This window comes from Aspergillus melleus (genome assembly GCF_016097325.1).
Source record: "Aspergillus melleus strain CBS 546.65 chromosome Unknown contig4, whole genome shotgun sequence".
In the NCBI taxonomy this organism is placed as follows: domain Eukaryota; kingdom Fungi; phylum Ascomycota; class Eurotiomycetes; order Eurotiales; family Aspergillaceae; genus Aspergillus; species Aspergillus melleus.
The window spans coordinates 898,698-921,234 of NW_025763373.1; the positions used below are offsets into that span (position 1 = coordinate 898,698).

Below are 22,537 nucleotides of genomic sequence, written 5' to 3' on the forward strand. Positions count from 1 at the left end.
TTTCTTCGTCCGTTTTACATCATAGATCTTAGATCACACGCCTCCTTCCTGCCCTTCGCTTTGCGCAGTCTTGCGTCCGTCGTTGGGAGCATGCCACAACAACCGAATCTCTACGAACATATTGTGGTGGATGTAAGTTCTATCATCCTTCTCTACTCCACAAGTATATATATTAGTAATTTGGGTATCCTCTTGTTCCCGTCTTTTTGTACACTCCACAAGGACCCAGTTCGGATCGGTCTTCTCCAGAATTGAGAGAGAGAGAGAGAGATTGGAGGATCAGAAAGAGGGAGAAAAGGTTGTGATTGACGTTGTGTCAAATTGAAGGATGTCAGCATCATCATCATCACCATCATTCTCCCCGTGTTGGCGTTTCATCTAAATTGCAATTCCTTCATTCATTTCCCCTCCCGTTCCTCTACCTTCCCCCCTCTCCCCCATTAAAATTTATTTCCTCATATTAACCCATCCCCTCCAGACCAGCGATGAAGATTCCCTCTGCGATGCCCAATCGATCGTCGACTCCAACCTAACCCTCTCCTCCTCGGTCCGTGACTACTGCTACGAGAATGGCCGACGCTACCACGCCTACCGCTACGGCGAATACCCCATGCCGAACGACGAGGAAGAGCAAGACCGGCTAACGCTGATGCACCACCTCTTCAAGCTGCTCATCGGCGGCGACCTCTACCGCGCCCCGATCTTCCAGCACGGCGTGCCGCGCCGCATGCTCGACGTCGGCACCGGCACCGGCATCTGGGCGCTGGAGATCGCCGAACTCCTCCCGGACGTCGAGATCGTCGGCACCGACCTCAGCCCCATCCAGCCTAGCTGGGCGCCCCCGAACTGCTCCTTCCACATCGACGACGCTGAGAGCGATTGGACCTTTACGCGCGATGAGGCCTTTGACTACATTCATGCCCGTACCCTGGGCGGCGCCATTGGCGACTGGGGCAAGTTCCTGCGTCAGGCCTATGCTCATCTCAAGCCCGGCGGGTGGATCGAGATCCAGGAGTACGAGGCCTGGTTCAAGGCGGATGATGGCACGTTGCATGAGGGCCATCTGTTGACGGATTGGCAGGAGAAGTTGGATACGGCGAGTTGTCAGTTCGGGAAGAGGATGAATATCGCGCCGCATTTGCGGGGGTGGATGCGTGACGCGGGGTTTGCGAATGTGACGGATGATGTGTATAAGGTTGGTTCCTCTCCTTTGGCTCACTTCCCCTTCTGTGTCATTCTTTCTATCGGACTATCCCAATCCACATGATAATATGGTTGGACTATGCTAATCAAGTCAGTGTCCCGTCGGCTCCTGGCCCAAAAGTCCCCGGTTAAAAGAGATTGGACGAGTCGGCAAAGTGACGACCTTCGAGGCTGTCGAGCCCTACTCGCTGGCTCTGTTTACTCGTGTGCTGGGCTGGACCTTCGAAGAGGCCCAGAACTACGTGAACAAAGTGCGTGCGGAGCTGCTCAGTTCCCCGTATCATAGCTACGTCCTGTTTCACTATGTCTACGGACAGCGGCCGCTCGACGGGTAGGGATTTGACTTGAGGTGCAACGAATTCGACGAGTTCACGACGATGATGACGGTTGTATAAATGGATGGATCTGGGTGGGGAGGGTTACTGTTCGGTTTTCATCTTCTGTTTTGTTCGCATTTCTTGAATACCCTCCGGTGTTATGTCTGGTGTATATATAGCGAGGCGGTGTTCAACTTCAACGGCTTCATCCTTGGAGACAATTGATATTCATATACGGACTATGTACTACCACTGCCCTACTCTATCCCTGCAGGGAATATCCCACTCCTTCACCCGTCCCCATCGCCACCAAATTCGCCCTCATCTTCTCCGCCCTCGCCCCAATCCCAAACGCCGCATCATCCCGATGCACCCACGCCCCAACCCCATGCTGCAGCACCGCCGTCGCCCGCACCTTCTTATCCGCCTCATCCCCCCCAGAGCCCTTCAATCCCACACTCCCATGCAGGGTGAGTCTCGTCTCCTCCCCACCCTCCGCCTTCGCGCGATACACCCCGCGATGCAAGATATTACTATCATAAAACACCGCATCGCCAGGCTTCAACTCCACCACCAGTTGCCCCGGCATGTTCCCCTCATACGGCGCCGCATTGCGCTCCGCCTCCGTACGCACCCGGCGATGCGACCCGGGCACCACAATCAGGGACGCGTCCTCGCACAGCGCTAGATTGTATTGTGCATGCGACTGCTTCCCCGCGGGGCTCTTTGCATGGAGTAACCGTTCCTCTTCCTCGGGGGTCACCGTGTCGGGGATATCGTCGCGATGCCATCGGAGTTCAAAGTCCTTGGTCTCCGGCGCGACGAGCAGGTTGAATAGTTCCATCACAAGCGGTTCTTCTTCTTCTTCTTCCCTTTCCTTTCCTTCCACCTGGCCCGATGCCGATGCCAATGCCGATACTCCCAACAACTCCTCCGCAACAGCCAACACCTTCTCCGAGAAATAAAACCGCGCAAATTCCTTCCGTCCAGGCATCTCGGGATGCAGCAGGTGCTGGACACCCCAGATGCCGCCCTCCGAGGCGGGCGGCGGGGTCGTGGGCCACGGGGGAAACTGTTTCGGCACGGTGCGGAAATGAGGCCATTCGCCGGTTCGGGTCTTGTGGGTTGCGGTTGTTGCGGCGGTCCGGAAGGAGGTTATTTCGGAGGGGGTGAGGAGGGAGGAGATGACCACGAAGCCGTCGCGTTGGAGGGCGGTTAGGTAGGGGGTTTCTTTTTGGGTGGTCATTTTGGTTGGTTGGTTTGGTTTGTTCTTGGAGAGGGTGTTTAGATGGATCGATTTTGAAGGAGGAGGGAAGTGGGCGTGGGGGAAAAAAGAAGTTGAAGAGGTCACGGAGATAAGAGGTTAGCCTCGGAATTGTTCTTTTTTACTCCAGACCGTTAGGTACTGTACACTGAGCTGGTAGGGAGGGAGGGAATTTATACAGCCAAGCAGAGAAGATGTCGCATCAAGGCTTCATTTCTATTACCCAACGATGTAGCGTGGGAATACGACGTCGCTTATTGACTTTCTCTCTCGAGCCGTAACTCGTAACTACAAAGTACACAGTTGATTACCCCGCGGCAGCACCAAAGCGGGGTTCTGGAAGGTTGTGGTTACATTTGTTTACGGTGGACGGAGTACTCGGTGGGCTGATCTTGTTTAGGGAGGTCCTGCCACATTCCTTTTGGACTATTCTATACCCTTCTATGTGTGGGATGGAATATATTCATGCTACTCAGGGTCAATGTATGTCGGTCTTAGCTAGACCACGGTCTCACCTCGGTTAAGCCCGCAGCCAAGTATACGATGTTTACGAAGCACTTTCAGTTCAGACTCAGCTTAGCCTCTATAAAAGCTGGATATCCCCTGCACGACCACTACCATGCTGACTGTCTACCTCCTGGTAGGCTGGTATGACACTCAGCTCCTTTGAGCCTCGAATGCCAAGCCGATCACCAGCCAAGCTGCCTTGGACAAGTGGAGGAAGCCCTACGCGGGGAGTTCCGGAGCTGATGCAGACAATGATAATCCTCCTAATAATATACTCCGGAGTACGCCATACTCAGCACACCGCGGAAACTGAAGGAATGAATATCACGAATATCCTTCCTGTGTACGTACCGCAGTCTCCCGGTTCCACGGATGAGGCGATTCGCATGTCTCAGCCAAGACAGCCAAGACCGATGGGCTGTATAGCGACCCCCACCGCTGGATGAGGAAGAAGGCAGTGCCGATCGAGAGCTTCAGCCGTCATGGAAACGAAGAAGCGTGGTGGCGGGGCAGAGTGATCATCTTCTTACACCGTACAGAATATTCTTATGACATTGGGGTGGTGAGCCGCGTCAGATGAAGACAGTAAGAAGAGTAATATTTTTATTAGGTATGATGTAAGAATAAGAATAATGAGGATAAATAAAATAAATATAGTCCGACCATCGAATCAGGAAAGACCGCACCTGCCACTTCCCGTGCCTTCCTAATCGGGCTGCCCAAGCAACCCCTCTTCCGGTAAGTGCGTAATGCATCGACCTCTTGTTTCTGCTTAGCCTTCTTTTTTTTCTTTCCCTCTTTCCCCTTCTGACGTCCTTCTCTAGCTGCACCTTTTTAGCTTCTACCGACATTTTCTTACGTTTTACCATGGCCTCGAGACTCAGTCCGGGCTTCAGCGCCCTGCTGATTTTGGGCTTGCTCTTGCTCGTGCTCCCCTCGCACGTTGATGCTTTCGGTGCCGGCAGTATGTCTTCATCCATCATCATCCTGATTTGTCGCACTAACGCATTCAGACATCGCCTCCATCTCCGCCGTCGAGGGCAAAAACTGGCGCCATGGCGATATCGAGGATATGCTCAAGACCGTCGCCTTCATCAAGGGCCACAAGTGGACTTCCACCATGATTAAGCGCGTTTACTTTGGTAACTGGTTGCGCGATTAGTGGGTTTCCCCTCTCTGAGAGTGCGACAAGACGGAAAAAGGTGCTGACTGCAAAAAGCTCCCAGGCTATGGACGTCGGAACCCTCAAAAGTCTCCCCGCCGATACCATCCGGGTCCTCGTTTGGATCCTCTCGTTCATGACCTTCGGCTACGCGACGGCCGAATTCGAGGTCACCGCCGACAGACTCGGTGTCTACCGTCCGGAGGAACACATTGAGTATGTATTCGCAATGCCTGTCACCCAAGCTCGGATAGCTAACCCTCTGGCCCTCCATAGCAACCCCAAAGACTACGCCGATAACCAGGATGCCCGCCAATATGACAAGAGACTACGCGGCCCCGTTCGTCAGCCCGAACTCGATATCGACCCTCAGACCGGCATGAAGAACTACATTGCCAATGAACGAGGCAACTGGGATACGAGTACTGCCTACATCAAGAAGAGTTTGGCTCGCAGCATTCACTACGGCCGCACGTACACCCACAGCGGAAGCCGCAAAGGCAACGAAGAGGATCTGTGCGAAGCTCTGCGATGCCTGGGTCAGGGCCTGCACACCCTGGAGGACTTTGCGGCGCACACCAATTACGTCGAACTGGCCCTTCGTGAGATGGGTTTCCAGAACGTCTTCCCCCACACCGGTACCAGGACCCAGATGAACATCCACGGTAAACACGTCTTTCCCCTGGTGACCGGAACCTTTGGTATGGTGGATTTCTTCCACTCGGTGCTCGGAGAAGCCACGGATCACTTCACCCAGTCCGAGGTCAACGAAATGGACATCGCACTGGGAGACGCGCAGGACAACTCATCTTCCGGGTCCACCACGGCCTTGACCGCATTGCTCGGCAAGATCCCCGGCACCAAAGACCTCGTGGCCGAAGCGGAAGAGCTCAAGCGCCGTTCCGATGCCCAGGAGTCGTCCAACAGGGGCGGCGGCTCCCGTTCAGGCTACGCGGCGCGCGAGGCCGTCCGAGGCTTTAACGAACGCGATTCGGGTCGCAGTCGCGGCTTCGAAAACGACCGATATGGTTCCTCCAGAGCCAATGAAACCAGCAAGCCTTCTTCCTCCGAGGGTCCTTCCGGTGCCTTGGCTGATTTTGACCCGAGCAAAACCATCGAACAGATCTACCCGATCCTGCAGTTCAGAGACAACGTGGTCCGCAAGCTGTCGTCGATCATCGAGAAGATCCCCGGCTTGGAAACGCTGGTTGAGAAAGTCACCGAGACGCTGACGGTCTTCGTCATGTCTCTGCTGGCTCCGTTCATCCGCCCCCTCATCAACGCCGCCTCCAAGTCGCTGCAGTCTGGATCCGCCGGCGTCATCGACGCCTCCGGTAAGCATCAGTACGAGCCGTGGACCGACCCGACTTGCACGGACCCTACCCACTCGCTGTTGTCCAAGGACCACTTCTCCAACATTCTGAACGAACCTGCCGGTCAGGTTGCCTCCGCCATTCTCCGGTACGTGGCGCCTCGCGTCCTTCATGCCTGGGAGAACACCAACATCCCGGAGCACCAGGTCGTCGAGGACTGCCTGCAGGTGTTCCACCATCCGGCTCTGCGCAACATGCGCAACGACGCCCATCGTACCATGTTTGAGGCCGTCGAGTCGTGGGTCCAGTCCCGGTCAGATCGAGGCTCCAAGCTCAACGATATCCTAAGTGCCGAGGGTGTTAAGGAAGGAAAGAACAACGGTGGACAGGTTGGCCACTCCCACGGACAAGGCAGTCACGGACACAGTCACGGTTCGTCACAATCGCAGTACCAGCGGCCGCCGCAACAGCAGCAGCAGCAGCAACAGAGCTCCCCTGGAAATCCACTCGAGCAGCTGTCCAACCTTCCAATCCCAGGAATGTCCAATCTTGGCAAACTGGGTAGTGCATTCTCCAGTCTCGGACTGGGTGGCTCCGCTCGGGAGGAGGCCCCGTCCCAACAGAGCTCCTCGTCCCATTATCAGGATCAGCAGTATTCGAGCCATCAACAGTCTGGCCAGTATCAGTCGCACCAGTCCCATCAATCACACCATTCATCCCACGAATCTCATTCCCATCATCACCAGCACCAAAGCTATCAGTCTGGAGGCGACTATAGCAGCGGCTACGGTGGCCACGGCGGCCATCAGAGACAGGGTGGACATAGCTCTGACTACTATAGTCAACCAACTTCCAGCCATGGACACAGCTACGAGTCGCAGCCGTACGGCTCCAGCCAGGCATCTTATGGCGGCGGGTACTCTAACCAATGTCAGGGACAAGGATACGGGCATGATTACAGACAGTCTGGATCGACCGGGCACAGTGCTGGAGGCTATGGCAACGGGTCTGGGGGATACGGATCTGGTGGCGGATATGGATCGGGCCAGGGATCGGGTGGATATAACTCTGGGTATGGATCTGGGGGGTACGGTTCTGGAGGGTATGGATCCGGAGGATATCAGTACTGAATAATGTAGACTCTATTTAATGCGGGAGGTATGTTCCTCAATTTGATGATTTGGTTCATGATGGTTCCGTCCAGTTGGTAGATGTGGTCACTGAGAAACACTCCCTTGAACAAAATGCGGACGTTCACTGCTGTTAAGTGGATTGTGAATATAGAGCACATTTGTAACAAACTTTTCAACAAGGGAGCCTGGCTAGCTCAATCGGTAGAGCGTGTGACTCTTAATCACAAGGCTGCGGGTTCGAGCCCCGCGTTGGGCTGACTTCCTTTCTTTTTTCTTTTTGTGTTTTTCAATTTTCTACAGACTGATTTAATTGTCTCCTTCATCTTTGGGGGTTGTGGTGGTGTTTTGGTACTTTACCTCCAATGCCTCGCTATCCGTATGTTCTCCACATATGTATGGATCTAGGAAATTCATCATCGAGAAGGGAGAGAAATATATAGAAAGAGGGACAGTGCGCGCTCTCTCTCTCTCTCTCTCTCTGTATATATATATCGATATAACTTCTTTCAAATCACAACCACTACTAGACTTACACATTGTACTCTCATTGCACAGGCCATAACCTGACATACAAGATTGGGTAATAAATGATAGGTAGATAATCTGAGGCAACCACTCCCAGCCTGCCTATATAGTCAGGTACTGTAGTACTACTCCCTGTGTTATTATTTTATGTATGCATCAACTGTGTTGTTATGTGTCGATTCAACTGCCCATGGCTTTCATCCTTCTCAGCATGTTAGCTCAGGGGAAGAGCGCCGGGCTCATAACCCGGAGGACCCTAGATCGAAACTAGGACATGCTATCTTTTTTCTATCTTATAATATTTTGCCTATCTTACATTTATGTGATCTTCTCGTTCCAGATACTTTTTTAGATGTACTCGTGTCTGTCGTGTCAACTATCCATGGCTGATATATTTAACTTTTGAGATCACTTTCATCCTCCCAGCATGTTAGCTCAGGGGAAGAGCGCCGGGCTCATAACCCGGAGGACCCTAGATCGAAACTAGGACATGCTATCTTTTTCCTATCTCATAATATTTTTTTCTACTTTACTGCATTCTTTGTATGTCATGGCGGGGGCCTTTGGGCAATGAGAATGAGTTGTAGAAAGTAGGCGTAGTTATTACTGAGGTGGAGTTGTTTCTCCTATCTCTCTCCTTTTTCTCTGTTGGGAATGAGCGAAACTTGCTTGGGGTTTGGGGACTGTGGAGTCTCTTGGGTCGGCTCTTGTTTGTCTACTTAGCAGGCTGGATCTTAAATATTCCTTGCGACTGTCAATGGGCTCAAATTACAACCCAGATCATATGCGCTCACAGCTTCAGGCCTACCCCTCGATCCTAAGTTGTTCGTCTCTCATCTCTCCAAAGACCTGATAGTAAAGTCAACCCTGTATGTATAAGTTCTGCGAAGACGATAAGAGAAATGGATGAAAGATACTAAATCAGTTGATTAATTGATGTAAGAAGAATCGAGATCTTCTATAGTTCTGCTTATCTAAAAGGTGTGATATCCTAGCTATCTGTACCTGCCACAGGTTGATATAGGCATGTTTTCTCGAAATATTAACTACCCCAGCATGTTAGCTCAGGGGAAGAGCGCCGGGCTCATAACCCGGAGGCCCCTAGATCGAAACTAGGACATGCTATCCATCTTTTTTTTTCTTTTTTCTGCTCATCTTACTACTCAGAAAAGATCGAATAGTCCGATAGTGCTTGTGGTATATTTACCTACCATCTCAGCTTCTCTTTCCCTCTACCCTCTGAATCGGTCAAACGAGGCCTCTCATGATCCCACCCCCATGTGAAGCCGGGGTTAGGGAACCACAGAATGATCATAGAAGACATCAAGTCTCGCAACATATCCCCAGTTAGGAATAGGATGGTATCGCCCGTCGATCATTTTCACTGCCGATCCCCTGTTTGGTTTCCCCAACAAAACCCCGGCTCGTGGAAGCGAGACGGTTCATCCCACACTTCCCACTACTTCGTACAGTGGAACTCCCGAGCCGGCCTAGATCAGAGATGTATTCTACGGGGTAGTCGGCATGTGAAGAATGGATCTTGGTCGTGGGTTGAGGTCAACCCCGCATAGATCCAGCCTCGGAGCTGAGAGATCAGCAGGGGGCTGACTATATAGTTCCTCATGGGTTGCCAGGTAGGTATGGATGCATTCAGCAGCAGCAGCAGCAGCAGCAAGAATGACTACCAGACCCAACCCGAAAGACTCGATGAAGTCGACCTGGCGCGTCGGCAATCGAGACGAATGGAACATCAACCACTGGGCCCTTGAGATTCTCAATGCCCATCCCATCGCCCTAGACCAAGAGGTCCCGGTGCACAGCAAAGACGAGAAAGTGCCCTTCATGCCGCAATGGTCCCTGCACCGCTGGGTGCTCTTCTACTCGGCCCTCCCACTCCTCCTGCACCAGCTCTACATGTCCTACACCGGCAAGACCCTCGGCCCTTTCGCCGTCTTCAACCTTTACTTCTTCGCCTTCAACGCCACCGTGCTCTACCAGGTCCAAGTCCTGCGCCGTCTCGGCCACATCCACGGCTTCCTCGACGGCGACCAGCACGAACGAGACGGTGTCCCAGACGTAGGAGTCAGCAAGGTGGTCACCTCGCTGTACAAAACCACCGGCTCTCGCATCCTCCTCGCCATCTACCTCACCTACACCCGCACCCAGCTCCCCAGCCAACTCACCTGGACGTGGCTCCCGCTCCAAATCGGCCTGTATGGCATCATCCTCGACTTCTGGTTCTACTGGTACCACCGCGTGATGCACGACGTCAACAGTCTCTGGAAATTCCACCGCACGCACCACCTCACCAAGCATCCCAACCCGCTCCTCGCCGCCTACGCCGACCACGAACAGGAGTTCTTCGATATGGTCGGCGTCCCTCTCCTCACGTACCTCTCGTTCCGTCTCTTCGGCCTCCCGCTGGGTTTCTACGAGTGGTGGATCTGTCACCAGTACGTCGCTTTCGCGGAGGTCTTTGGCCATAGTGGCTTGCGGCTGCATTTGACGGTGCCTTCGACGCTGAGTTGGCTGCTGCAGGCTCTGGACTGTGAGATCGTCATCGAAGACCATGATTTGCATCATCGGAAGGGCTGGCGTAAAAGCTATAACTACGGGAAGCAGACGAGGCTCTGGGATCGGGTGTTTGGGACTTGTCATGAGCGGATTGAGTCGGTGGTGGGGAATGTCGATTATGAGAATCCGGCCATGATGCCGCTTTTTTGATCAGATCTGGAGGTAGGGTGTGTGATTGTGATCGATGGTTGCATTCGACAATATGTGTGTGGAATGCGTTCAACCTCTTCATTGTCACCCCAGTCAACAATTATCATATATACCACCGGCAGGACCTAAAGAGCTGAAGGAAACGCACATACATACATGAAAAGACACAACGCCAAACTTTATGACTTGAACACCTAGCAGAAGAACAAAGAATTCGAATGAAGAAAAGAATATAAAAAGCAGAAGAAGGGAACGAAGAAGCAAGCTACAAGAATTGACAACAGACATGCATCTGCCTGCCTGCCTGCCTGTCTATCTTGTTCGGCTACGGATGAATGATGATATATGCACGAACTTTGTTAGATCTTATATACCCCTTCCTATATAGTACATGACAGTCATTAAACGATGCTACAACCAAACATCAAACGATTGACCTGACCAGACTAGACAAGTCTAGACGTATTGAGTCTCGTAAGGCACCTCGCCCAATTTATTCACCAAGATCTTCTCCGTCAACTTCCACAGATTCTCCTGGAGTTCATGGTTCCGAGCTTCGCTGGACGGATCGGCGGGTTTGCGGTCAGGCACAATCTGTTTCTCAATCAACACAGAGCCCTACTAGAGGGGACTAGGAGGTGATAGTTAAAATCGAATGGAGACTCACATATTGCCCCTGCAAACCCCCCTTCACCACATCCTCCCCCGTCGCCGCAAACAGCGCAGCCCTGCACCCCTGATCGACCGGATCCGCCATGAACGGCCTCACGACCGCCACCCCCACCTTCCCCAGCGTGCCATACGCATCCTCCGCCTGCTTCTGCTGATCCGTACTCACAGCCCCGGGATGCGTGGCGTTCATCCACGGCCCGGCCTTCGGATCCGGGTTGAACCCCAACAGCCCCTTTTCCTTGCGCTCGGCCAGAGCCCGGATATACAGGACGTTTGCGAGCTTGGTGCGATTATAGAGCTTCGCCGGCCCGATATCTCTATTCAACTCATCGAGCGAAGCGAACTTCACCCCATCGCCGTCGTCGCGGTCGTTAATCGCACGATGCAAATCCGACGATTGCACCACGAGTCGCGAATCGGGAGTTTTCTGCAACAGCGGCAGCAGGATCCTCGAGACGTGGAACTGCGCGAGATGGTTCACTTGCATGTGGCTATCGATGCCGTCTTTCTCTGTCAGATGGAACATTCCGACGCCTAGACCCGCGTTACAGACGAGACCGTCAAGCCGATCCAGCTTCGAGGCGAGGTCTTTCGCGACGCGGTCGGTCTGGCGCAGGTCTTCGAGTTCGATCTGCACCGGGTGGAGGTTCGAGACGTCGCCGTATTTGCGTAGGCCGGTGGTTGCTTCGTCGATGTGGTCGGCTTTTTTGCCGAGGAGGTAGAGGGCGCGGGGGTTGTGTTGGAGGATGTGGGCGCAGATGCCGAAGCCGATTCCGGCGCTGCCGCCGGTGACTATGTAGACCTGTTTGGTTGTATAGCTGTTTCTTAGTATAGATGTTCTTGTCTGTTGTTTGGGGATGCTGGAGGGGGATTGACGGCCTACCTTTCCAGAAAGATCTGGGATGTCCTTGTTAGGGTCGAAGGTATTGTCGCTTCCGAACATGATGCGTAGTTAGTTATATTTCTCTTTGATTGAATGAATCAAATGATCGAGAATAAAACTGTAAAAAGTGAATGATCGATCTATAAATGGCCTATCAAATGCCACCGCGGCGGTTGGATCAAGGTGACGTCAAGAACCCACGAAAGGCGAAGAACGTCATGTCCGTTTGCATTGCCGAATCAGCAGTTCTGGAAATCCAGTAGACTTTATGCATAAGAGCGAAATCAAGGAAAGATCTTAGGAATTGAATGGTGGTGGCTAATCGTAAGTAGTTGGGGGTCTTAGGAAAGGAAGGCGTCCGTCTCAATGAGTGTGCCCTAAGTATGGTGGTCAAGTTAAACGATCACAGTCCCTGGCTGGTAGAGAAGAGGAGTGAGTGTTCAACTTGAATGGGGCGGATTTGGTAGAATTAGGGGATCTGGGAAGTAGAAGAGTAAGAAGGAATGGGAACCATTTAAAACTATTTTATTAGATATAGCCCTAGGCATCATATGGCCACCTGATCCAGGAAGCCGTAGATCAGAAGGGATCAGAGCCAGACATGTTAGATATGGGAACGCGAAATGAGAAAGGACGAAAGGTTGACAGTAAAGCTCATCTATTATCTATTGCATGGTCATTGTCCAGGCAGGCAGTACATAGCAGAAAATATGAAATGAGATAAACCGAGACACATCCTGGCCGTCACCTCGAATGTCTGTTCTAGAATAGATTCAACTCCACTGGTATAGGTATATACAAAACAAAAGAGAGATTACATTCAATAATCCACGAGCCCGAAACCACCAACCAGACACATTCCAACATTACAATGATATAATATCCATCCATCCCTCTAACTCCAGCAACATAGTAAATACCACATTCGAAATATCATACCAGACCATCGTAGGTCTATCAATATTAGAAAACATAAAGAAAAATAGCTACTTGAATGCCACCCTTCGCTGTATAATCGGTCAAATATCAATCAATAAGGTCATTATTTCGTGTCCTGCGTTGCAACGCAGAGGCTACAGCTTGGTGCCTTCACGTCCACTATCGCTGAGTCGACGTGTTCGAAACATACCGGCAGAAGGTCCATGGCTGGGACCTGCTGGCGTTGAAGATCCGGGCTCATTGCTGCTACCGTTGGTACGCACTCCGGCGCGCTGGCCTTGATGAATGCGAGGGTTCATGAGCCACTGGACTTGCATGCGGATACTGCCAACGGCAGCATTCGTGTGAGCCATGTCTTCCTTGAGTCGGAGACATTCGTTCATGATGGCCATGCTGGCACGAGCGTCGAGATCGGTGATGGCATGCGAGAGCTGCCCGACCTCTTCCCGGAGGGATTCGTGGAGGGACAACAAGTACGTCGTGGCGTTCGACGTGTATGCATTCGAATTGTCCAGCTGTGATTGGTCGTTGGCTTCCGGGGCTGAGGAAGCCGAAGGAGACCCTCGGCGGTCCTCGGTAGCATGATTCCGCTCCGGAATCGACCGAGTAGACTCCACCAATGTCGAGCGGATATTGGCAATTCCGTCCTCGAAGATCTCGTTGCGCTGCTGGAGATGACGGATGGTCAGCTCCATGGAGTCAAGTCGTGCGTTCTGAGCTTCAAAGTACGGGCCCATGGTGATCAAGGGACAGCTTTGCTCATGCACCACGAGCTCCGCACGCTTGACTCTGATGGGACAGCCGAATTTCGAAGCCGGGCATGAGTGAATGGCCTCGGGACAGGCGTCAACGTGCTCCCTCAACGCTTTTCGGAAAACCGTCGTCTGGCAGTCGGGGCATGTCGTTTTTAGGCTCGGACAAAGTTCTTTCACATGTTCCTGAGGCGACAGACCATCGTCAGTAATCAAATAGCATGAAAGTGATAGACCATGTGTAGAACACACCTCGTAATCCTGCTCCATAATCTCCTCCTCGCAACGCAGACACTTGTGAAGTTCATGCATGCATCGACGGTCGGGATGCAAGTCTTTCTTCCGAGACTTCTTGTCGCAGAGCGTACCCGGGCAGTCCATCAACCTGTAACCGCAGTATTTGTCCACATGGGACTGGACATGGCCCCGAGGAATGATTTCCTTGCACCCCTCCTCCGCAAACGGACACTTGACGCGGATGTCGTCGCACATATTGATCAACAGTCGGGGAACGTTCAGGTACACGCCTTTGGTCGGTGTTCGGCAACTGGGACAGGTGAACTCGTCGCGACCAGCCGCAAAACTGGTGATCGCGCTGTTGAGACATTTCTGGCAGAAGACATGATCGCACTGTAAGCGCACCGGGCGGATAAAGGGACAGTGACAGATCGGGCACATCAGATGGTCGTCGTAGCTGGAGACATGGTCGAGGGAGCGCAGATCGACGACGTTGTCGCGGTCGGAATTCGACTCCATGGCGAGGAGCTCTTCGAGATTCATAGTAGGACAAAGATCAAGTCGAGATGACCCTGGAAAGGAGGCGGATTATAAGATAATATCGCGCCACTTAATCCTCACACGGCTTAGTAGCGGCGCAGGAAAGGGGGGAGGGTTCGAGCGAGGATCGACGAGTTGCCGAAGGGATGAGATGATGAAACAATAGTGCTGCAAGACCCCCATGAGGGTTACACGGTGGCTGAAGGGCGTCAGGAATGGGAGTCTTGGGAGGGGAGGACGAAAAAAGACCGACGGGACGATGCGATGAGGGGAAGAGAGGAAACTAAAGAAAGATTGCGGGGAGGAAACTGGAAAGGGCGGGAGGCGGCAGCTGATCTCCGGCCGAGAGGAGGCGAGGCTGACACCGGCCAGTCCATTCATTCCATTCCCTTATTCATTCCATCCTCGCCTGCCTTTCCATCCATCACCTCCACTCCCCTGTCCCTGTCGCTTCTGCTCCGTTCGGGTACCTCTTTCTTCTGCCTCTCTCGCCCAACGGGATTTCTCGACCTTGACTATCGACCAGACTCGCCGGCTTCTCCGGGTACCTCGTCCAAGACCGTCTCCGCATTCAGTCAACCTCATCCTCATCCTCAACCTCAACCTCATCGCATCGCCATTCACAACCCTTCAGATCATCCTCAAAATGCCGAATCCGTCTCAGCTCTTTCTCCTTGCAGATCACATCAAATTATCCCTCCTAGAGCGACAGCGTGCCATTTCGCTAGACCTAGAACCCAACAGCCAGGACGGCGAGATCTCCCGTTCCTTAGAATCCCTACGCGACGGCATCGAAGCCGTCGAGGCGGAATGTTCTAGACTCGAGAATGCCAACGACGAGGAAGCCCCCGCCCTGCGCGACCAGCTGGGCCACCTACACACGCAGCTCCGCGACCTCTCGACCCAGTTCCACGGCCATGATAACTCCGCCGATCCGCTGAGCGAACAACAACCGCAATTCACCACCGTCCAGAATTCCTCGCCGGACTTGAAACAGCCCATTCCACAGCACCCGCCGTCGAAGTCGGTACGGTTCATGGACTCGGCCGCTGAAGAGGAGGATCTGAATCGACGCCATCTGTTCCAGCCGTATCGCGACTCGCCGTCCCCATCGGGCGTGGACCAGTCGGATATGTCCAATCAGCAGATCTATGATCATCATAACGATGTGATGCGCGAGCAAGACGAGCAGTTGGATCGCCTGGGAGAGTCCATTGGACGGCAACATCAACTCAGCATTCAGATTGGGGATGAGCTGGAAGGCCATGTGGCTCTACTGGATGATATGGATGGACATGTCGAGAGGCATCAGGGCCGGTTGAATGGCGCCAGACGACGGCTCGACAAGATCCGGAGAAGTGCCGGCGACAATTGGAGTATGATGACCATCATCGGATTGATCATCGTCCTGGTCATCCTGATCGTCCTGTTGAAATGATACAGGGAAGAGTGGTGTATAGATCACATTTTTTTTGTTTCTTGTTATGCCAGGGACTTCCGGGATTTGCAAATATAGGTCTAGGAGAGGCGTATGCGGCGTTTGTTTCATGTTTCACATTCCAGCTTTCGAGGCCCCAACCCCTTTTCTGTTTGTCCTTGTTATTATATTTGTACATGGTTTATATCTCGTTGACTAGGAGTTATCGTACGGAGCTCGGACCTTTTAATTATTATGCAATTCACTCGCATCTCGATATGAATTCGGGTAACTTCTTGCTTGGCCTTGACTAACCCCAAGCACATACATATACATACGCCCATACAATCATGACAACCAGTCGCAGGACTGCGAACGAGAACAAGGAAGAGAGAACGACCATCAAGAATACAAAACGAAGATTAAATTAAAACGGAGCCAAAAAAAATTACAAAAGAAATCCGCGCCATAAGAAACAAAACCCCAACTCTTTCCACCGTGTCTGTCTATTTATTGACCTTTCTTACTAGCATCCTGCTCATTAGGCAGATGCTTCGTCTTGTTCTGCAAATCCTTCAAATCCACATGTTCGTCGAGATCGCCGCGATCGGCTTTGACCTGTTGTATGAGAGGTTTGGTATTAGCATTCATCCCTTCATCCTTCGTTCGTTGGTTTGTTCATGCAAGCAAGCAAGCATCCATCAACTCAACCCACCACCAACCTATGAAACGAGGAAGGGAGGGGGAAAACCCACCGAAGCTTCACTGTTACTCGCCAATTCCTGTTTCCAGTGGGCCTTTCCCTCCTTGGTGCTTCTCAGTTGCTCTTCTTTCGAGGATTCGTAGACTTTGTGCAGTTCTTCGCGGTCTATATAGTATTAATGGTTAGTTTGGGGTTTGGGGGGTTGTTCGTTGGTGATCGTGTATGTATATATATATAATTTTTTTTCATGATATATAGAGGATAGAGAAGGGAGGAAGGGAGGGAAGAACGAACTGTGATCCGACTCCTTGAGGCCCTGACGGACCGAGGAAGTGTGGAAGGGAGAAGAGACAGAGGCGCTGCTGGCGGAGATAGGTCGGAGGGCCAGACGAGGGGTGATTGTTGAGCGGACGGAGGCGAGGAATGACATGTTTGATTGATTGGGTTGGATTGGTGTTGGTTTTGTGTGTATATCTTTGAAGGTCTGGATGTAAGAAAGATTGATTGTTAATGAACTGAGATGATTCGTATAAGTGTCAAGAGAGAAAAGAGAGCGAGAGGGCGAGAGAAAGAAGAAAGCTTGGATAGACAGAGGCGGCCGGTTTAGATCGAATGGATGACGTATGAGAAGCTCCCGGCTTCGGGGAATTTATAGGTACAGTACAACTTCAGCGTCCTTGGAAGAGGCACTTACAATATTTCGTAGACAATTCACAACGACAAGAGAATCTTCAAAAGAACAGAATACAATTATCTGAAGCACACAAAGGAAAAAGCTGTTCTTAAAGCCATCGCCCGCATCCATTTCTCCTCGGTAAAACCATCCTGGCTGGTGTCACCGATGACGTCATGGACAGTCGAACAATCCATCGCCTTCCTTCTTGGCTGCACTTATGACCGTTGATGATGTTCTATTCTAATTTCCACTCCGTAACGTGCATTGCTATTCTGCTGCCTGAGTGGAGAATGTCGCTATGGGGAACTCTCCTATGGGGCTGGGGGGGTGTTCGTAAGCTAGGTAGTCAGGGCGACCATCGCGGGAGGTCTGTTGTTTGGGGCCTGTCTGTTATGTCTATCGGTGACATCACAATGTGTCTTCGCATCTTCAAAGTGGCTCCTGGAGTTGTAAGGGAGGACCAGAGAAGATGAGATCCGACGTGGCGAAATTTAATTTCAAAGCCTCAACGTGATATACAGGCATGGGAGGTTATGCTTACCAACTGAAGTGTATCCTCGCAAATCGACTGGCAAGTAGAGACTGCCATGGATGGCCAAACATAATGAGCTCACTCAGTCTACGATATCAGAAATAAGAAAGACTTGGAGTGGTATCAACAATCACGTTGTGTCCAAAGCTAATCTCACAACTATTTATAGGGAATCTTCCCGCATAGTGCAATAGCAACAAGCATATAGACAAAGGAAAAAGAAGATATGGTAAATGACCGAGTGCCCAAGAGGAGAGAACAGAAAACAAAAGATCATACAAGCATCATACTCTCCGGGAGTGCCCAGAAGTGAAAAATCCAAATAACACAAACAACACCCGAACGAATCAACGTGGGAAACCGCAAAATGGTCTATTGTCTCGCGATGAGCGAGAGACCCTGTCAAAAACTCCAGCCACATCCAGTCCATGGATTTTTTTTTAGTTTCAACAGCCGTTGTGCAGTAGCAACAGACAGAGGAAAGAAAAAAAGAATCACCCGAATCCCCAACCCATATACACGAATAGAAAGGAAAAGAGAAATGAGCTGTAAAAGACACACGTGTCAAAGAAGTCAAGCAGACCAAACAAACATCCCGAACAGTCCAACAGTGCCCAATCAATGCAGACGTATATCGTTTCCACCTTTCTAGATCCCTGAAAAGCGTATAATAGAAAATACCCATCCCACCCAGAAAAGATTAAACAAGTCACAAAAACAAACCAACAAACCGAGGATATATGGCAAACGGCTAAGCACTTCTTGCCTAGTCGCCAAAATACATCAAAAGAACAAGCAACTCCGGTCCATGAATGCGCGCCCAAGTGGCAATCCGCCGCACTTTCTATACATCATCGCGGCCAGTAACGTCAAGGCCAGAGAATAATTTTGTTTTTGCCCCTAACCGAATGATGAAAAACAAGGTATCGATGGGAGAAGTAAAGAGGAAGAGGAAGTGTGAATGCAAAACTCGATCGCAGGCGCCGTCGCTCGCAGAAAGTCGAAAGCATCAGTCTAGAGAAAAGTGCTGAAGGTCGTCATCGGAGAAAGGTGTATATACAGAGAAAACCACCGGGTGATCTCGTGACTTCACGAATGTCGGAAGCCAAACGGAAGATTTTTGAAACACCCGGCATTAATCATAACGGATGCGATGGCCGTGTCGAACAGAAGACAAGCGCAAAAAAAGCAAAGAATTAAAGCCGGCGGTTAGGGAGCCCGATGATGCAGAAGCTGGACGAATTGAAAAACATTGTCATGGACTTGCGCCCATGAGCCAGAGAGGGTGGCGACTGGCAGGTGAAGATGCTCCTCACCATCGACGCTGAGCGTGCTGCATCGAGGCCGGCGAGATGGACGTGGGCGGGCTGGTCAGGGTCATCCCGGTCTGAGGGTTGACAATAGGGATGACCTTGCGAGTACGGGCCGCCGACGGCTGCTGGTAGTTCACGTGATTGAGGTTGCCGGACACCCCCGAATGAACGTAAGAGTTGCTGGAAGCAGGGGAGAGGGAGATGGAGGGCGTGACCTGCTGAACGGGCTGGATTTGATGCTGAAGGGGAGACGTGTCGGGAGACCCGCTAGAGAGAGAAGACCGATCGGAAGAAGCGGAGTGGATTGAGTGCAGCTAGATCGAGGTCAAGACGTTAATACAACGCTCTACCAATCATCCATCTCCCACTCAAGACTTGGTTTGGAGTCTGATAGGGGTTGAGGAAAGACTAAGGGGATCCCGGATGGTCCGAGCTAGGGGAGGGGAGCAATCAGCAAACATACATCGTCTTCCGTCAAGAGCCCAGGGCAGAACTCCAGGTCGTCGTCCAGGTCAAATGACCGTCCAGCCTCGAATCGAGCACGGAAAGCAGAGACGGCAGGGGCTTCAGCAAGTTCTCTCATGCTCTTGACACCTCGGAACTGGCGCTGAGCGTTTTGCGCGGCCATCTTAGGTCCTCTGCGAGAGCGACCGCCGTGGTGGTTGTTCGAGGCCATGTGTGCGGTGGCGCCGTGGTGAGGGTGCTGCTGCTGCTGTTGACCGTAGAAGAATGTCGACATGGTGAAGGTATGGTGGCAAGTAATAACGAAGGAGACAAGGTCGTTATATCGTTGGCGAACTCCGGGTTATATAAAGGTGGATACAAAAACAAAGGACCAGCTTGCTGGAATCCTAAGCAGAGGGAGAAAGACTTGAAAGAAAAAACAGTATGGTAAAGTGACAAGGGGTCGGGGAGGAATGTAGGTAAGAAGACTTGAGCGGGAGCAGAAGAGAGAAATCCAAATAACAACACAGAGGAAAGATTATGGAGGCAAGATTGATTATTGGGAGGGAGGAAAGAAAAACGAACAGGAAAAATAATAAGGAAAAAAAAGGCAGTAAAAGCGAGAGGGTCGGTTCGAATTTGCGTTTAGTGGTTGTGGGATGGGGAATCTTCGATGGAAAAGGCGGGACAAGAAGTTGAAAAAGAAAGACCGCCGGAGTGGACGGAGGCGAGAGAGAGCAAGAGGGGCTGCAGGCTGTTCTTCTGCTGGGGCTGAGCCAGTGCAAAGTCGGTGGATCCTTTTACCATACCTGACGGTCGTACACCGGCACTCGCAGGGACATTCCTGAAGGGACGACAATCCACGTACGGGTAACGTTGGTAATGACCCGGTCCCGACTCCCTCCTGCGCTAAGCTGGTCACGCACCAGTTTTAGGGCAGCAGGACGATCCAACCAGAACCCCGTCCACGCCCGCAGAGTGGCAAGGTGGGTCCCTTGATGTGGGTCTGTAACAGCCACCGTCCCCTCCGCCAATGGGCTTGTCCCAGAACGGCTCGAGGCGGTTAGCAGACGGACTAAAGTGACGTCGTAAGATTTAGTCTAGTCTATTTCGAGCGATGGTCCTACACCAACTTCGATAATCTAAAATCTGGGCACCCCCGATTAGTGCAAGACTGCAAGGTGGCGGTCGACCAGACCCAGCGGACGGGCGTTAAACACTAATCAGTCCAGTTGAGTGTTCAGCGTTAAGGCTGTCGAGCCTGTAACACTTTACCACTCTGGGTCCCCGTCCCTGCCGTCTTTTCCTTTCCTGCCCTGTGGTATGATACCTAATAATGGAGCAGCGATGAGATGGTCGTGCTTGTTGTATGATGAGTTGACTACCGGAGGATCGGGGCTTAGGGAGGGGGGAAGTGGATCTGCAGTGTTATGTTGAAGATCGTGGCAAACATGAAGACAGGCAGTACTGTACGGAGTAGGTGGTGCTACAGTACTACAGCCTACAGGTCTACAGTAGAGTACTTAGACCTGGACAAACGTGAGATGATGACGAGGATATTCCCATCCTCCAGATGAGTCCTCCGGAGGTGGTAATCCTGCGTAGGAAGGGGGAACGAAGGTGGCTCTCCATTTCCGAAGACAGGCATGCGCTGGCAGGTTAGGTACCCCCCGAATACCCTACCTAAACCACACTACGACAGGTGCAGGAAATGATGTGCAAGAATAATTTACAGAAAAGAGGGTGGCTGGCCCCACTCCGGGGGAGGCATTATTGGCCACGATGTGTCTCGGTACCTTTCCCTTGAACCGTGCCACCTGGTAAAAAGGAGTTATAATAATAATAATAATCATGATACCGGGCAAACCCTGCCACAGTCAGAGTTTAGGATGGATCCGTGGCCCTGTGCGGTCTTCGCGGCTTCGACAGTTTTCCAAACCGAAACCTAAATAGATTATGTAAAAGTACGTTTACACTTTCAGACATCTGGAGACTCGTTCCCATGGGTGAAGCCAGTGCCCAATTTAGAGGACGGAGATGGAAAGATGGTGATGTGCCGTGTCAGATTTGCACTATGCGCCAATGGTCAACAATAGAGCCCCAACTCGGATCCATTACCAACCCCTTTTACCTCCTGTTCTCCTGGACGAGAGGAAAGGAGGCCAGCAGTGTGAACGGTTGAAGACTGTAACTACCTACAGTGTACTCCGTACTCGAGGGTCGGTTACCAAGAATAGACAGACGATCCGCTGTCACGATAATCGCCGATGCGTCCTGCGAGAAGGGACCACATCCTCCTGCCACTTGTACTGTACGGAATAGACTACTGTAGTAGCCTTCGACAGGCGACTCATGAAACCCGGGAAGACTCAGAAGTCAGAAGGTTTGATGTTACGGAGTACGAGGCCACGGACCAGGAGGGCGGCATGCAGGTCAACCTGCAGCTAACAGATTCTCCTTGGTCCTCAGACATTCCATGCGGGACCCTATCGTTGGATTCATTGGAACAATGGAATCGCTCTTCCACCTTGGGTCTCAATCCTGATGGCCCCCCCCCCCCCCCCCCCCCCCGGATCCAAATTTCTTGTCGGAAGACTGAATCATGGAACCCCTCGTCTCACCGCTCTTTAAGACCCTCGATTAAGGTTGAGATTCTATCATTTCGTTGTCGCTCGACGGAGTACTGTCGATTCATGACGAATCAACTGTAGTCGTCGTCTAATTGTTCTCACTGGTGGACCCGTGGGGAATACATCGAGTCATCGGCACGGATCAGTGTACGATGTGTCGATGATCTATCAAAGAAAGTGCCCAAACCGGGGGAATTCTCTTTCTCTCAAACACAACCTACTCCTTGCGTGGTATCTCATAACGGGGGGTGGGTCGAACCTGGACAATCTTTCGCCCATGAACGAGAGTGTTTGGGCTAGTCTGGAAACGAAAAACAAGACAAAGAGAGGGCGTGAGAACCGGAAGTTCGTTAACTGGGTATGCAGATGTCAGCATCCAGGTGGTTGGTGCTTGCTGGTAAGGGTTGCAATGCGGGTGCAGGGATAAAAGTGTCGGCTGGTGGTTGGAGCTACTCCGACGCCGAATGAGAACTCAAGCCAGGGAATAGATGCTGATTGCATGGGCGCTTAACGATTGGAGGCCTTACGAAGTCCTGTCCAGGAGTTAGTCTCGAGCTCTCGAGTCTGACGCAAGTACTCTCTACCTAACTACTACGGAGTACTCCGTACAAGCTAACGATAGGTACTTCTACCTAGTGTCTGACCGTATCG

The 22,537-nt window shown here is 51.8% G+C and overlaps 9 protein-coding genes and 4 non-coding genes across 13 annotated transcripts; 8 read left to right on the forward strand and 5 right to left on the reverse strand.

Annotated features, from left to right (window-relative positions):
• Positions 1 to 90: 90 nt before the first annotated feature.
• On the forward strand, positions 91 to 1,760 carry LDX57_007258 (class I SAM-dependent methyltransferase; the record flags this gene model as incomplete). Its single annotated transcript, XM_046088979.1, has 3 exons — positions 91 to 132; positions 479 to 1,195; positions 1,299 to 1,760. 3 exons carry the CDS (start codon positions 91 to 93, stop codon positions 1,536 to 1,538), a joined length of 999 nt encoding a protein of 332 aa, XP_045944949.1. The 3' UTR covers positions 1,539 to 1,760.
• A 22-nt stretch (positions 1,761 to 1,782) lies between these two features.
• LDX57_007259 (phytanoyl-CoA dioxygenase family protein) lies at positions 1,783 to 2,766 on the reverse strand (the record flags this gene model as incomplete). Its single annotated transcript, XM_046088980.1, has 1 exon — positions 1,783 to 2,766. One exon carries the CDS (start codon positions 2,764 to 2,766, stop codon positions 1,783 to 1,785), a length of 984 nt encoding a protein of 327 aa, XP_045944950.1.
• A 1,329-nt stretch (positions 2,767 to 4,095) lies between these two features.
• Positions 4,096 to 7,004, forward strand: LDX57_007260 (Het-C domain-containing protein). The gene is made up of 4 exons (XM_046088981.1): positions 4,096 to 4,255; positions 4,305 to 4,452; positions 4,511 to 4,669; positions 4,730 to 7,004. The coding sequence occupies exons 1-4, from the start codon at positions 4,159 to 4,161 to the stop codon at positions 6,894 to 6,896; spliced, it is 2,571 nt and encodes an 856-aa protein (XP_045944951.1). The 5' UTR covers positions 4,096 to 4,158; the 3' UTR covers positions 6,897 to 7,004.
• Positions 7,005 to 7,082: 78 nt separating this feature from the next.
• Positions 7,083 to 7,155, forward strand: LDX57_007261. Its single transcript has one exon. It is a non-coding gene; the product is annotated as a tRNA-Lys (tRNA).
• Positions 7,156 to 7,632: 477 nt separating this feature from the next.
• Positions 7,633 to 7,704, forward strand: LDX57_007262. Its single transcript has one exon. It is a non-coding gene; the product is annotated as a tRNA-Met (tRNA).
• Positions 7,705 to 7,848: 144 nt separating this feature from the next.
• LDX57_007263 lies at positions 7,849 to 7,920 on the forward strand. The gene has a single exon. It is a non-coding gene; the product is annotated as a tRNA-Met (tRNA).
• A 557-nt stretch (positions 7,921 to 8,477) lies between these two features.
• On the forward strand, positions 8,478 to 8,549 carry LDX57_007264. Its single transcript has one exon. It is a non-coding gene; the product is annotated as a tRNA-Met (tRNA).
• A 552-nt stretch (positions 8,550 to 9,101) lies between these two features.
• Positions 9,102 to 10,148, forward strand: LDX57_007265 (sterol desaturase family protein; the record flags this gene model as incomplete). Its single annotated transcript, XM_046088982.1, has 1 exon — positions 9,102 to 10,148. The coding sequence occupies one exon, from the start codon at positions 9,102 to 9,104 to the stop codon at positions 10,146 to 10,148; it is 1,047 nt and encodes a 348-aa protein (XP_045944952.1).
• Positions 10,149 to 10,779: 631 nt separating this feature from the next.
• LDX57_007266 (uncharacterized protein) lies at positions 10,780 to 11,763 on the reverse strand (the record flags this gene model as incomplete). The annotated part of the gene is made up of 1 exon (XM_046088983.1): positions 10,780 to 11,763. The coding sequence occupies one exon, from the start codon at positions 11,761 to 11,763 to the stop codon at positions 10,780 to 10,782; it is 984 nt and encodes a 327-aa protein (XP_045944953.1).
• A 1,013-nt stretch (positions 11,764 to 12,776) lies between these two features.
• LDX57_007267 (putative TRAF-like signal transducer) lies at positions 12,777 to 14,150 on the reverse strand (the record flags this gene model as incomplete). The annotated part of the gene is made up of 1 exon (XM_046088984.1): positions 12,777 to 14,150. One exon carries the CDS (start codon positions 14,148 to 14,150, stop codon positions 12,777 to 12,779), a length of 1,374 nt encoding a protein of 457 aa, XP_045944954.1.
• Positions 14,151 to 14,817: 667 nt separating this feature from the next.
• On the forward strand, positions 14,818 to 15,609 carry LDX57_007268 (syntaxin family protein; the record flags this gene model as incomplete). The annotated part of the gene is made up of 1 exon (XM_046088985.1): positions 14,818 to 15,609. One exon carries the CDS (start codon positions 14,818 to 14,820, stop codon positions 15,607 to 15,609), a length of 792 nt encoding a protein of 263 aa, XP_045944955.1.
• A 489-nt stretch (positions 15,610 to 16,098) lies between these two features.
• LDX57_007269 (uncharacterized protein) lies at positions 16,099 to 16,721 on the reverse strand (the record flags this gene model as incomplete). The annotated part of the gene is made up of 3 exons (XM_046088986.1): positions 16,099 to 16,206; positions 16,344 to 16,456; positions 16,586 to 16,721. 3 exons carry the CDS (start codon positions 16,719 to 16,721, stop codon positions 16,099 to 16,101), a joined length of 357 nt encoding a protein of 118 aa, XP_045944956.1.
• Positions 16,722 to 18,811: 2,090 nt separating this feature from the next.
• Positions 18,812 to 19,551, reverse strand: LDX57_007270 (DUF4452 domain-containing protein; the record flags this gene model as incomplete). Its single annotated transcript, XM_046088987.1, has 2 exons — positions 18,812 to 19,126; positions 19,276 to 19,551. The coding sequence occupies 2 exons, from the start codon at positions 19,549 to 19,551 to the stop codon at positions 18,812 to 18,814; spliced, it is 591 nt and encodes a 196-aa protein (XP_045944957.1).
• Positions 19,552 to 22,537: the final 2,986 nt, after the last annotated feature.